Source organism: Ovis aries, chromosome 15 (assembly GCF_016772045.2).
Source record: "Ovis aries strain OAR_USU_Benz2616 breed Rambouillet chromosome 15, ARS-UI_Ramb_v3.0, whole genome shotgun sequence".
Taxonomy (NCBI): domain Eukaryota; kingdom Metazoa; phylum Chordata; class Mammalia; order Artiodactyla; family Bovidae; genus Ovis; species Ovis aries.
Genome location: NC_056068.1, coordinates 51,929,138 through 51,942,470, shown reverse-complemented (window position 1 = coordinate 51,942,470; position 13,333 = coordinate 51,929,138). Strand labels below are relative to the sequence as shown.

The following is a 13,333-nucleotide window of genomic DNA, read 5'->3' as shown; positions in this document are numbered from 1 at the left end:
TGGATGCAGAGTCTTAACTGTGGGACTATCAGGAATGTCCCTCTATCTTTTTACATGCATCGTTTTTGAATTCTTGTGTTTCAGATGTGTCTTAGTAGTCATCTAGTTAGGTTTTGTGTTTGTCCAGTCTGGTAATTGTTTTTAAAATTGGAACATTAGTACATTTACATTTTTTAAAAATATTTATTTATTTTTGGCTGTGCTAGGTCTTCATTGCTGCACGGGCTTTTCTGTAGTTGATGCAAGTGGGGATTAATCTCTAGTTGCAGGGTGGGGGTTTCTCATTGCAGTGGTTTCTCTTGTTGCAGAGCACAGGCTACAAGGAGCTTGGACTTCAGTATTTGTGGCACATGGGATCAGTAGTTGAGGTTCCTGACCTCTAGAGCACAGACCCAATAGTGGCGGTGCATGGGCTTAGTTGCTCTGCAGCATGTAAGATCTTCCCTGGATCAGGGATCGAACCTGTGTCTCCTGCACTGGCAGGCAGATTTTTTATCATTGAGCCACTAGGGAAATCTAGTACATTTACATTTAATATAATTATGTATTTGGATTAAAAGTAAATCTACCATAGTTTTAATGTGCTTTTTTTGGTCCTGAGTATTTCTTTTTTCTCTTCTTGTGTTATTTGGATTTGTAGTCTTTAAAAAAATTATTCGATATTCTTTATTAATTGGGATGTTATACCTTTTTTTTTTTCCTTGTTATTAAGTGATTACCCTAGAAGTTGTGGCACACAGCCATGACTTACAAGTCTACAGGTAAGTGATTCCTTTACCCTTCTGGACAATTCAAGGACCTTGGCACTCTAACTCTACTTACCATTCTTCCTTCTGACTTGACTTAAAATGTGTACTTTAAGTGGGCGTGTGTATAAAACTCCATGTTTCCATTTCAGGCAACGACTAGATTTTTATTTTACAAGGAAACGTTTTTATTGAAGTGCAACATATAGAAAAGCATATAAATCAGAAGTGTCAGCTTGAATGAGAAAATTTGCTAGTCATATTGACCTGAATATTCCCATCCTTATGAAAGCTATTTCTTACATTGATTAGTAAATTTGGCCTTCTGGTTCTAAAACCTGTTTATTGAGTTTTATGATGTGTGTCCCTGTGAGCTATATCTATTTTAACTTGCCAAAAATGCAGACTCTTGACAACCTTAGTGAATGCTGCCTACTTGGTGGTTTCTTTCATTATTTCATTTAGTGCAGGCAGGTACCAAAACTGTGAGTATAGCTGTGATTAAGATAGATAAGGTCCGTATTCTGCAGCTTATCATTTATAAATTGGGAAAGATAAAATGGTAAACAATGCATAAATAAGGTAATTTGAGATGTTTCTTATATTGCCATTTTTTCTAGTTTTCTCTCATAAAAAGTGGATCTTGCTTTTCCTTACCTTGTGTGTGGGTGTGTAGTCACTCAGTTGTGTCCCAACTGTTTGTGACCCAATGGACTGCAGCCTCCAGGCTCCTCTGTCTATGGGGATTCTCCAGGCAAGAATACTGGAGTGGGTTGCCATGCCCTCCTCCCAGGGGATCTTTGCAACTCAGGGGTCGAACCCAGGTCTCCCGCATTGCAGGCAGATTCTTTACAGTCTGAGCCGCCAGAGAAGCCCTTCCTTACCTTCAGTGTAGTTGCTCAGTTGTGTCCGACTGTTTGCAACGCCATGGCTCCTCCATCCATGGGATTTTCCAGGCAAAAATACTGGAGTGGGTTGCCATTTCCTTCTGCAGGGGATCTTCCCGACCCAGGGATTGAACTCAGGTTTCCCGCATTGTAGGCAGACGCTTTACTGTCTGAACTACCTTAAATTTCTACAATTAGACTTTAAAAGTTCTTGAGTAAAGCTAATGTAAAACTTACACTAGAATTTTGAACTTTCCGCTCAACTGTTCTTTGAGGATGCAGATTTTTTTCCAGCTCATCTTTTTAAAATAATTTTTGTATTGAAGTATAATTGATTTGTGTTGGTTACTTGTACACAGCAAAGTGAATCAGTTTTAGATATATTTGTATATGTAAGTGTGTATATATTCTTTTTCACATTCTTTTCTGCTATAGTTTATTATAGTATATTGAATATAGTTCCCTGTGCTATAAATAGAACCTCTTTATTTTCTATATAGTAGTTTGTATCTGCTAATCTCAGACTCCTAATTTATCCCTCCCCCACCTTTTCCCTTTGATAACCATGTTTGTTTTCTAAGTCTGTAAGTCTCTGTTTTGTAAATAGGTTCATTTGTATCATATTTTAGATTCTATGTATAGGTGATATCATCTGGTATTTGTCTTCCTCTTTGTGATTTATTTCACTTAGAATGATAATCTCTAGGTCCTACCATGTTGCTACAAATGGCATTTTTCATTCTTTTTGATGACTGAGTAGTATTTCATTGTATATATACACCACATCTTTATCTGTTCCTCTGTTGATGGACATTTAGCTTGCTTTTAAAATTAATTCAGCTCATTTTATCCTTAAGATACATTCATAGATGGATGTTGACTCTGTTGTGAGAATAAGTTAAGAGCCCTGCAGCCATCTAAAATACTTCTCGAAATACAGTCTTAGGCTGAAAGTAATTTTTTTTTTTCAATGCACCACACAACTTGCACAGTCTCAGTTCCGTGACCAGGGATTGAACCTGGACCACAGCAGTGAAAGCCCCAAATCCTAGCCACCTGGCCACCAGGGAATTCAGCTGAGAGTAATGTTGAAAGGTAATTTAGTTTTTCTCTCCTCCACGCAGAACTGTATCTGATATTGAATTCATAAGTTCATAATGTAACCAGAAAGAAAAGTTCCACAAAATTAGGTTACATGAGCAAAATCTCAGAGGCTCAAAGGAACATGTTATGCAAGAAGAATAACTAATAGCCTTCCATCACTGTCAGAGGTTTTTTATGTTTGGCAGGGGTAGGAGATGACAGTAGAAAGGCTAGTCTCCAGTTTGAGTGCCTGGTAAGGATCTTTAGCTTATGGATACTGGGGAGCATTAGAATGTTTATAAATTGATGAATGACACCTCTGGCATTGGGCTTCCTAGGTGGTGCAGTGGTAAAGAATCCACTTGCCAGTGCAGGAGACGTGGGTTTGATCCCTGGGTCAGAAGATCCCCTGGAGGGGGAAAAGCAAACTTATTCCAGTATTCTTGCTTGGAAAATTCCATGGACAGAGGAGCCTGGTGGGCCCCAGTCCATGGGGTTGCAGAGAGTCGGACATGATTGAATGACTGAGCACAACGTAACAGCAAACTGGCAGCGCATAGAACGGACACTTACTTTGCACAGTGCTTTCTTGTTGACTCTCTTGTACGTGTGCATATTTGTGTCTCAGTGCATTGTAAACTTCCTATGTGTTCAAGGCCTTACTCTGACTTGGTTTTCAGTCTCACTCTCCAGCCTCGTTTCCTAGCAGTTGGTGGTTTTGGAATGAAGTGAGAAATAGTAGCCGTCCAAGAATTAATATATTTGTTTAAGTTTTATTCATCAGTGAGTCTTTACCTGTTTGTGAATATCTTTTCTGTCTTCTTGTGTAATTAACTATTTTTTGTTTTTACTTTGGATATCTCCATTTCATCAGCCTGGAAATTCGTATCATAGATATAATGCCTTTAACATAAATATTATTGTAAAGAAGTAAAACATCTTTATTAAAAACAACTTTTGAGCCATATTGTGAAATTACTTATTTTAGCAATTAATTTATATGACTGAATTCATTCTCCCTGGTTTTTAAATGTGATTGTACAAGTGTAGTTGCAGTTTTCTTCTTTTAAAAACTTTAGGAGAAACAATATCTTTATTCAATTTTGGTCCTTAGAGAAAGGTTACTAGCTTTATTGGACTTCAGTGTTGTTGATTAGATTTGCTACATGGGTGTAGTGTTAGCTTGGTTTAATTGATTTTCTGTTTTGCTCTAAAATTGCATCACCTAGGTGAGACATCCTGGGTTTAATGTTGCAGTGAGTTTTGCTTGCAGCTGAGCTTTTTTTGTGTGATCCCTAGGTACCTTTTTCAGGTGTCTTTGTTACCATGATGGACTACAGATAGTGTTGTGGTTTGTTGTTCTCTAATCTTTAGTAATCAACGCCTTTTTTTAGTTATCTTTGGTGTTCCAATATTAAAATTATTATACATAGCAAAATTTACCATTTTAACTTATTTCTATTTATACAGTTCAGTTGTTGTTCAGTCGCTAAGTTTTGTCTGACTGTTTGTGACCCCATGGACTGCAGTGCACCAAGCTGTCCTTTACTGTTACTATCCCCCGGAGGTTGCTCAGATTCACGTCCATTGAGTTGGTGCTACTATATAACGATCTCATCCTTTGCCACCCCCTTCTCTTTTTGCCTTCAGTCTTGCCCAGAATCAGGATCTTTTCCAGCATGTCAGCTCTTCGGATCAGGTGGCCGAAGTATTGGAACTTTAACTTCTACAACAGTCTTTCCAAGGAGTATTCAGGGCTGATTTTCTTTAGGATTGACTGGTTGGATCTCCTTGCAGTTCAAGGGAGTCTCAAGAATCTTCTCCAACACCGCAGTTCAAAAGCATCAATTCTTCGGTGCTCAGCCTTCTTTGTGGTCCAGTTCTCGCATCCAGTATATTCACCTTGTTGTACAGTAATCACCATCATAGATTTTTAATCACAGCTTTATTAAGATAGAATTGTATACCACACAGCCCTGCTTTCCTGTGGAATCTGAAGGAACTCTCTCAGATTTTCCCCCTCTAGAACTGATACCTAGGTTAGGTCATCATGGTGACTGGAGAGACGTTGATGAGAGCTGTTAGTTTTTAAATTTGGTGGATCAAAAAGTGCTGTAACTTCAGTGAGATTCAGCAAGATCATTCTGCAAGACCATCAGGTTCTAATCAAAGTCCAAGCATGTGATGTAAACCTAGTAAACACATTTACTTTGGTGCTTAAAGTAGAAAACCACTTCTATCTTATACTCCTGGTTTAGTTTTAGTTGGGATAATAGACGCTGTTGGAGGACATGTATTTGCTTTCAAGAAAGCTGACAGTTTTTACTACCAGCACATTTCGGGGGGCTACACAAAGTATGGTCTGGCAGGCAGTCAAACTTGTTTACACACTGCCAGAAAATCTGGACTTTAAACAAGGAGCTCCTGTGTTTTACTGCTTACTGAGCTCTGCTCCCCACGCCTGTGAAAGCTGGAGGAAGTATTCAGGTTATGGGGCTGGTGGAGGAGTTGGGTAGGCAGTGTGCCACATTGCTAGAGCTTATGGCTTAAAGGTTTTGTGCACAGCTGGTTCTGAAGAAGGACAAAACATTGTTTAGCAGAATGGACCCCATGAAGTATTTAATCACAAAGAAGCTAATTAAGTTGATAAAATTAAGAAGTCTCTTGGTGAAAAGAAGTTGATGTGATTATTGAAATGTTAGCTAATGTAAATCTTAGCAATGATTTGAATCTTTTGTCACATGGAGGACAAGTAATAGTTGTTGGCAGCAGAGGTCCTTTGAAATAAATCCATGGGACATCATGGCAAAGGAATCTAGAATAGGAGTTGCTCTGTATTCATCTACCAAGGAGGAATTTCAGCAGTTTGCAGCAGTCCTTCAAGCCAAAATGGAAATTGATTGGTTAAGATCAGTAATGGGTCCTCAGTATCCATTGGAGAAGGTGGCCTAGGCTCATGAAGATGATATTCATAGCAGTGGGACTAGTGGAAAAATAATTTTTTTAAAATGATTGATCCTTTCATAGATTTCCTATGTAATTAGAGGTTTCTTACTTCAGTTTTGTGTACACTACATTTTCTTTAATTACCATTCATTTGACTCAGTGAGTTTTCTAATGTTAAAAAGATTTATCTTTAGAGATCATAGGCATTGGAGTGCAGTTTATTTAATACTGGCAGTATTCTTTATGCTTTCTGTCTCTCATCAAAGTACCATCATAGTAGGAAATTCTTGATACTTGATCATTAATTCCATGATTTTGACTAAAACATCAAAATAGGACTGCTTGATTTCCAAGCCTACTTCTTCGTATAAAGGTTCTTTAGCCTCTGCATGCATGCATGTTCAGTCACTCAGTTGTGTCTGACTCTTTGTGACCCCATGAACTGCAGCCCACCAGGTTCCTCTGTCCATGGAATTTTTCAGGCAGGAATACTGGAGTGAGTTGCTGTTCTCTCCTCCAGGGAATCTTCCCAACCCAGGGGATAGAATCCCTGTCTCCTGCATTAGCAGACAGATTCTTTGTCACTGAGCCACCTGGGAAACCCTTAGTCTCTGATTAATTCTGAAGATTTTTTGGGCTAAACAAGACCCCCTTTCAAAACTAATCTCATCTAGATCTGTAAGTCTCTCAGAAGGGCAAGATGAACAGTATCCAGATAAATTTGTTAATTTTCCAATATTTCCCAATACATTGTGACATTAACTAGTTTAATGGTTGATTACCAATGATCCATATATTCTATGAGGACAGCAGCCTTATCTTTGGTATAATATGGTACTAGGTATGTAGTTTCCAAACAGATAATTATTCATTGATTCAATTTCAAGGTAGAGTTAAAATTATCTTTTTATGTGATTGGGATTAAATATTTTTACTTCATTAATGAATTCGGCACATTAAGAATGATCTGCTTTTGTTTTCATAACATGGTAGCTGTAATAAATTCTAGAGGAAGTTTAAAAAATTTTTTTAAATCATATACCATACAGTTCACTCATTTAAAGTATACAATTCCATAGTTTTTAGTATATTCGAGAGTTTTGCAACCATCACCAATATCACTAATGAACATAGATACAAAATTTCAACAAAATACTAGCAAACCAAATCCAGCAATACATTGAAAGGATCGTACATCATGATCAAGTGGGATTTCTCTCAGGGATGCAAGGACTTTTCAGTATCAGCAAATCAGTCAGTGTAATATACCACATCAACACATTGAAGAAAAAACCATATGGTCATCTCAGTAGTTACAGAAAAAGCTTTTGACAAAATTCAACACCCATTTATGATAACAACTCTACAGAGTAGGGTATAGAGGGAACATATCTCATATAATAAAGGCCATATGTGACAAACCTACAGCTAATATCATAGTCAACAGTGAAAAGCTGAGAACATTTCCTCTAAGATCAGAAACAAGACAAGGATGTCCACTCTTATCTTTTCTATTCAACATAGGTTTGGAAGTCCTAGCTTCGGCAATCAGAGAAGAAAAAGAAAGGGAATCCAATTTGGAAAAGAAGTAAAACTGTCACTGTTTGCAGATGAAATACTATACACAGAAGATCCTAAAGATGCTACCAGAAAACTGTGAGAGCTCATCAGTGAATTTGGTGAAGTTGTAGGATACAAAATAAATACACAGAAATCTGTTGCATTTTTTTAAACTAATTTATTTTCAGCTGTGCTGGGTCTTTGTTGCTGCATGTGGGACAGATTTCTCTAGTTTCAATGGAGCAGGGGATACTCTCTAGTTGTGCTTGGGCTTCTCGTTGCGATGGCTTCTCACTGCAGAGCACTGGCTCTAGGACACATGGGCTTCAGTAGTTGTGGCGCATGGGCTTAGTTGCTCTGTGGCATGTGGAATCTTCCCAGACCTGTGATCGCACCCATGTCTCCTACATTGGCAGGTGGATTCTTTACCACTGAGCTACTGGGGAAGTCCTCTGTTGGATTTCTATACACTAACAATAAAAAATCAGAAGGAGAAATTGAAGAAACAATCTGGACTGCTACATGTTAAAAAAAAAAAAAAAGAAAGAAAAGACATTCTTTAATACCATAAGCAAAAATAAACTCAAAGTGGAGTAAAGGCCTTAAGTCTAAAAGCAGATACTATAAAACCCTTGGAGGAAAATATATGCAGAATACTCCTTGACTTAAACTGCAGAAATATCTTTTTCAGTTTGTCTCCTATAGTAATGGAAATAAAAATAAAAAGGATCTAATTAAACTCAAAAACTTTTGCACAGAAAAGGAGAACATAAACAAAACGAAAAGACAACCCACAGAATGGAAGAAAATATTTGCAAATGATGTGACCAGCAAGGAATTAGTATCCATAATGATACAAATGAACTTAATCAAAACAGAAAGAGACTCACAGACTTGAGAAGAAACTTAAGGTTACAGGGTCGGGGGGCGCGGTGAAGCAGGGAGGAGGGAAGGGTGGGTAAGTGGATAAACTGGGAGTTTAGGATGGACATGTACATACTACTATATTTAAAAGAGATAACCAACCTCAGATATGCAGATGTTATCACCCTAATGGCAGAAAGTGAAGAGGAACTAAAGAACCTCTAAAGGAACTAAAGAACTAAAGAACCTCTTGAAGAAGGTAAAAGGAGAGTAAAAAAGCTGACTTAAAACTCAACATTCAGAAAACTAAGATCATGGCATCTGGTCTTGTCACGTCATGGCAAATAGATGGGAAAGATGGAGACAGTGGCAGATTTTATTTTCTTGGGCTCCAAAATCACTGAGGATGTTGACTATGGCCATCAAATTAAAATACACTTGTTCCTTGGAAGGAAAGCTATGACAAAGCTAGACAGTGTTTTACAAAACAGAGACACCACTTTGCCGACAAAGGTCCATACAGTCAAAACTACGGCTTTTGCAGTAGTTATGTACTGATGTGAGAGTTGGACGATAAAGAAGACTAACACCGAAGAATTGATGCTTTCGAACTGTGGTGCTGGAGAAAACTCTTGAGAGTCCCCTTGGACTGCAAGATCAAACCAGTCAATCCTAAAGGAAATCAACCCTGAATATTCATTGGAGGGACTGATGCTGAAGCTCCAATATTTTGGCCATCTGATGCAAAGAGCCGACACATTGGAAAGCACCCTGATGCTGGGAATGGTTGAAGGCAGGAGGAGAAGATGAGATGGTTGGATGGCATCACCGACTCAATGGACATGAGTTTGAGCAAACTCTGGGAGATAGTTAAGAACTGAGAAGCCTGGCGTGCTGAAGTTCTTGGGGTCAGAAAAATTGGACACAACTTAGTGACTAGACAACCACCACCAACAGCAAGGATATACTATGTATAGCACAAGGAACTCTGCTCAGTAGTCTGTAATAACCTAAATGGGAAAAGAATTTGAAAAAGAATAGGTACATGTATAACTGAATCACACTGGTGTACACCTGAAACTAACTTAACAGTGTCAATCAACTATACTCCAGTATAAAATTAAAAGGAAAGCATGATAATAAATTCTACAATAAATTCTACTGGAAATTTTAAGAAAGCAAAATTCACGCATTTGGAGTGTTTGTAGTTTTTAGTATATTCACAAAGTTGTGCAACCATCACCATAAGCAATTTTTAAAATTTATATTGGCTATGCTGGGTTTTCATTGTGGCCCACAGGCTCTTCCTTGCTGCATGTGGGGTTTCTGTTTGGACGAGTGGGGCTACTCTGTAGTTGCGATGCTAGAGCATTTCAATGCAGTAGCTTCTCTAGTTGCAGTTGCATGGGCTCTAGGGCTTCAGTAGTTGCACCATGGCCTCAGTAGTTGTGGCACATGGGCTTACTTACCCCATGGCATTTGGAATCTTGATTCTCCAATCAGGGATCAAACCCATATCCCCTGCATTGGCACGAAGATTCTTAACCATTGGACCACCAGGGAAGTCCCACCATAAACAATTTTAGAACATTTTCATCACCTCCAGAAGAATCTTTGCGTCTGTTAGCTATCATCACCCAATTCCCCTACCCTCTTCAATCCTTAAGCAACCACTTATCTACTTCCTGTCTCTATATATTTGCCTATTCTTGACAGTTCATATAAATGGAGTCATATGTGGTCTTTTGTGACTGGCTTCTTTCACTTAGCATAGTGTTTTGTAGATTGATCTTTTTTGTGGCATGTATGAGCACTTCTTTCCTTTTTATGATTGAATAATACTCTATTATGTGGATATACCACACTTCGTTTATTCATTCATGAGGTTATAAACATTTGACTTTTATGAATCATGCATAACATATAATATTTTCATTATCATTTAGTTGAGATTATTTTAAAATTTACATTGTGATTTCTTCACGAGCCCGTGGGTTATTAGTGTATTAGTTTATTTCCAAACATTTTGTGTCTTTCTAGATATCTTTTGTTTATAAATCTCTTTTTCAGCTTCACTGAGGGCAGAAAATATATTGTGTATCAAATCACTGAAATTTGTTCAGGGTTGCCTGATAGACCAGTATTTGTTTTCAGTGAGAGGATAACTAGATTCTAGATTCATCTAGAATTATTCTCATCCTTCTGTTGAAATCTTAAATCATTATGAAGAAAACTTTCTTCTAAAATGCTTCCTAATAATTGTTTATACTCACTGAGCATGCTTTTTGTATGTATTAATAACCACCCTGTGATATAGGAGTTATTATTATACTTATTTTATAAATGAAACTGGGGCACAGAAAGATTAAGTAAACTGTGTAGGTTATGTAGCTGGTAAAAAAGTGGGCTAGAGAATAGGCAAATCCATAGAGATAGAAAGTAGATTAATGGTTGCTAGGACTAGGGGGTTTTGTGGAGTGACTGCTAATGGGTATGGAATTTCTCTTTTGGAGTGATGAAAATGTTCTGGAATTAGTGGTGATGGTTGTACAACTTTGTGAATATATTAAAAACTATTGAAGTTTGTACTTTAGAAGGGTGAATTTTATGATATGTGAATTGTATTTCAATTTCTTTTAAAAAGACAGAACAGGAATTCCAACTCAGGAATTATTTCCCCTAAACTGCTTATTCACTCACTCAGACTTTTGAGGTTGCGATAGGTTCAATATTAGAAATAAAATCTCATCAGCCTGTAATTTGAGAGTTATATCCTATATATAGCTTATTGCAAATGCTCTTTTCTGATTTGTTTTTGAAGAATTTGGGTACTTCTATATAGAAATGGAGTTGCATATTTAATTCTTTTTAGATGTATTTCAGGTAAGATTGGAAAATCAAATGAAGCTCCACAAGTAAGCTGTCTAATGTAGGGTAGTTCATAATGCTTGTTGAGGTCATGAGATGCCATCTTATCTCTCCTAGCTAACTAATCTGTTTTTCACCTTGGCTTTAAAGGTTTTCTCTCAGAGGTTTTTCCTGGTCTTCCAGCCTCATTGTGTAAGACTATTCCCACCCACAACATTCTGTACATATTTCTACTTTTAAATCACATTGCATTAGTTTTTTTCTATCTTCCCTACTTAATTTGAACAGGAACACCATTTGAATTAGATTTCATACCTAAATTGTTCTTCAGTGATTGTTACAGTAAAATAAAATAGGAATCCCAATAAGAACTTATCAATGCCTAGTCTGTAGTGAACTACAGGAGAGTAGAAATAATGCTTTGCTGATGGTCTGATTTCAGACACATTGTTACAAATGTTGGAATTGGGCTAGAATTTCTGTTTCTGGAGGTGGCATTGAGGCAGCATTTTAAATGCCATTCTAGTCTTTTTAGAGATTACTTGAAAATACATGACATTTGAATATTTCATTTGTTGTCATTCAGTCACCCAGTCATTTCTGTTTGCGACCCCATGGACTGCAGCATGCCAGGTCTCTCTGTGTCCCTCACCATCTCCCAAAGTTTGCCCAAGTTCATGTCCATTGCGTCGGTGATGGCATCCAGCCATCTCATCCTCTGACGACCTCTTCTGTCCTCGGTCTTTCCCAGCATCATGGACTTTTCCATTTAGTCAGGTGTTTGCATCAGATGACCAAAATACTGGGAGTTTCAGCTTCAGCATCAATCCTTCCAATGAGTATGCAGGGTTGATTGCCCTTAAGATTGACAGGTTTGGTCTTGCCGTCCAAGGAACTTAAAGAAGGCTTCTCCAGCACCACAGTTCAAAGGCATCAGTTCTTCAGTGCTTGGCCTTCTCTACGGTCCAGCTCTCACAACTATATGTGACCACTGGGAAGACCATAGCCTTGACCATACAGACCTTTATCGGCTTTTCAACACACTATCTAGGTTTGTCATAGCTTTCCTGCCAAGAAACAAACGTCTTCAAATTTAATGGCCTCAGTCACCATCTGCAGTGATTTTAGAGCCCAACAAGAGGAAATCTGTCACTACTTCCGCGTTTTTCCCTCTGTTTGCCATGAAGTAATGGGGCTGTGGGTTTTTTTCATATTTAGTTTTAAGCTGGCTCTTACACTCTTCCTCCTTCACCCTCAAAAGGCTGTTTAATTCCTCTTCACTTTCTGCCATAAGAGTGGTATCATCCACATATCTGAGGTTGTTCATGCTTTACCCACCTATCCTGATTCCAGCTTGTAACTCACCCAGCCTGGCATTTCTCATAATGTCCTCAGCATGTAGATTAAACAAACAGAGCAACAGCAGTCAGCCCTGTTGTACTTCTTTTTTGATCTTGAACCAATCAGTTGTTCCATACAGGGTTCTAACTGTTGCTTCTTGACCCACATACAGGTTTTTCAGGAGACAGGTAAGATGGTCTGGTATTCCCATCTCTTTAAGAGCTTTCCACAGTTTGTTATGATCCGCACAGTCAAAGGCTTTGATGTAAGTCAGTGAAACAGAGGTGGTGTTTTTCTGGAATTCTCTTTCTCTGTGATCCAACAAATGTTGCAATTTGATCTCTGGTTCCTCTTCCTTTTCTAAACCGAGCTTGGACGTCTGAAAGTTCTTGGTTCACATAATGCTGAAGCCTAGCATGCAAGATTTTAAGCATAACCTTACTAGCATAGAAGATAAGTGCAATTGTCCCATGGTTAGAAAAAAAGCTTTTGTTTCTTCCTGGGGGGTCTCTGATTGCATTTCAGTCTTAATTGCATAACAGTACCAATTTTAGTTTTTTAAAACATTGATATTTGCTACTTGAGAAAAAATTATTGTATTTAACTTCCTTGACCTCCAGTATTTTATAGTTGTCTTATTCCCATTTAATTTTACTCTGAGAGGGCTTCTCTCCTTTAGTTGTTTATTCTCCTCTAACTTAGATTTTTACTATTAGAAATCGTTTTGCTTTTATAAGTTTTAATTATTATAGATGTAATCTTTCTTGATTGTGAATAATTAATACATATGTTTGCTTTACCAAAATTAGGGTAATAAAATTATACAGATTTTTCTTTTACAACTTTATTTTACCCATTTCCTCGGTCACTAAGATTTTATAGCAGAAATTTGAATTAGATACATAGCACTGTGGAACTTAGGAAGATGTTATAATTGATATAACCATGGATAGCCCTGTTGTAATAGCAGGCTTTTCCTAAATTTTACTCTTAAAGATAGTGGTACCTATACTATTTAAGGCACAGTCTTATACCTAA

At 37.7% G+C, this 13,333-nt stretch overlaps 1 protein-coding gene and 1 pseudogene across 2 annotated transcripts in view; both read left to right on the top strand.

Moving 5' to 3' along the window:
• The window catches only part of RAB6A (RAB6A, member RAS oncogene family), an 83,473-nt gene that overhangs the window by 18,842 nt on the left and 51,298 nt on the right, over positions 1-13,333 (top strand). The window contains exon 2 of one of the 2 annotated variants that reach the window (XM_060400007.1): positions 7,187-7,318. The exons of the other annotated variant lie outside the window; for it this stretch is intronic. Within the exon in view, the coding sequence (XP_060255990.1) occupies positions 7,273-7,318 (46 nt within the window). The 5' untranslated portion in view covers positions 7,187-7,272. The remainder of the gene's footprint in view (positions 1-7,186; positions 7,319-13,333) is intronic. 2 annotated transcript variants of the gene reach the window in all.
• LOC114118430 (quinone oxidoreductase-like) lies at positions 4,770-6,804 on the top strand (annotated as a pseudogene).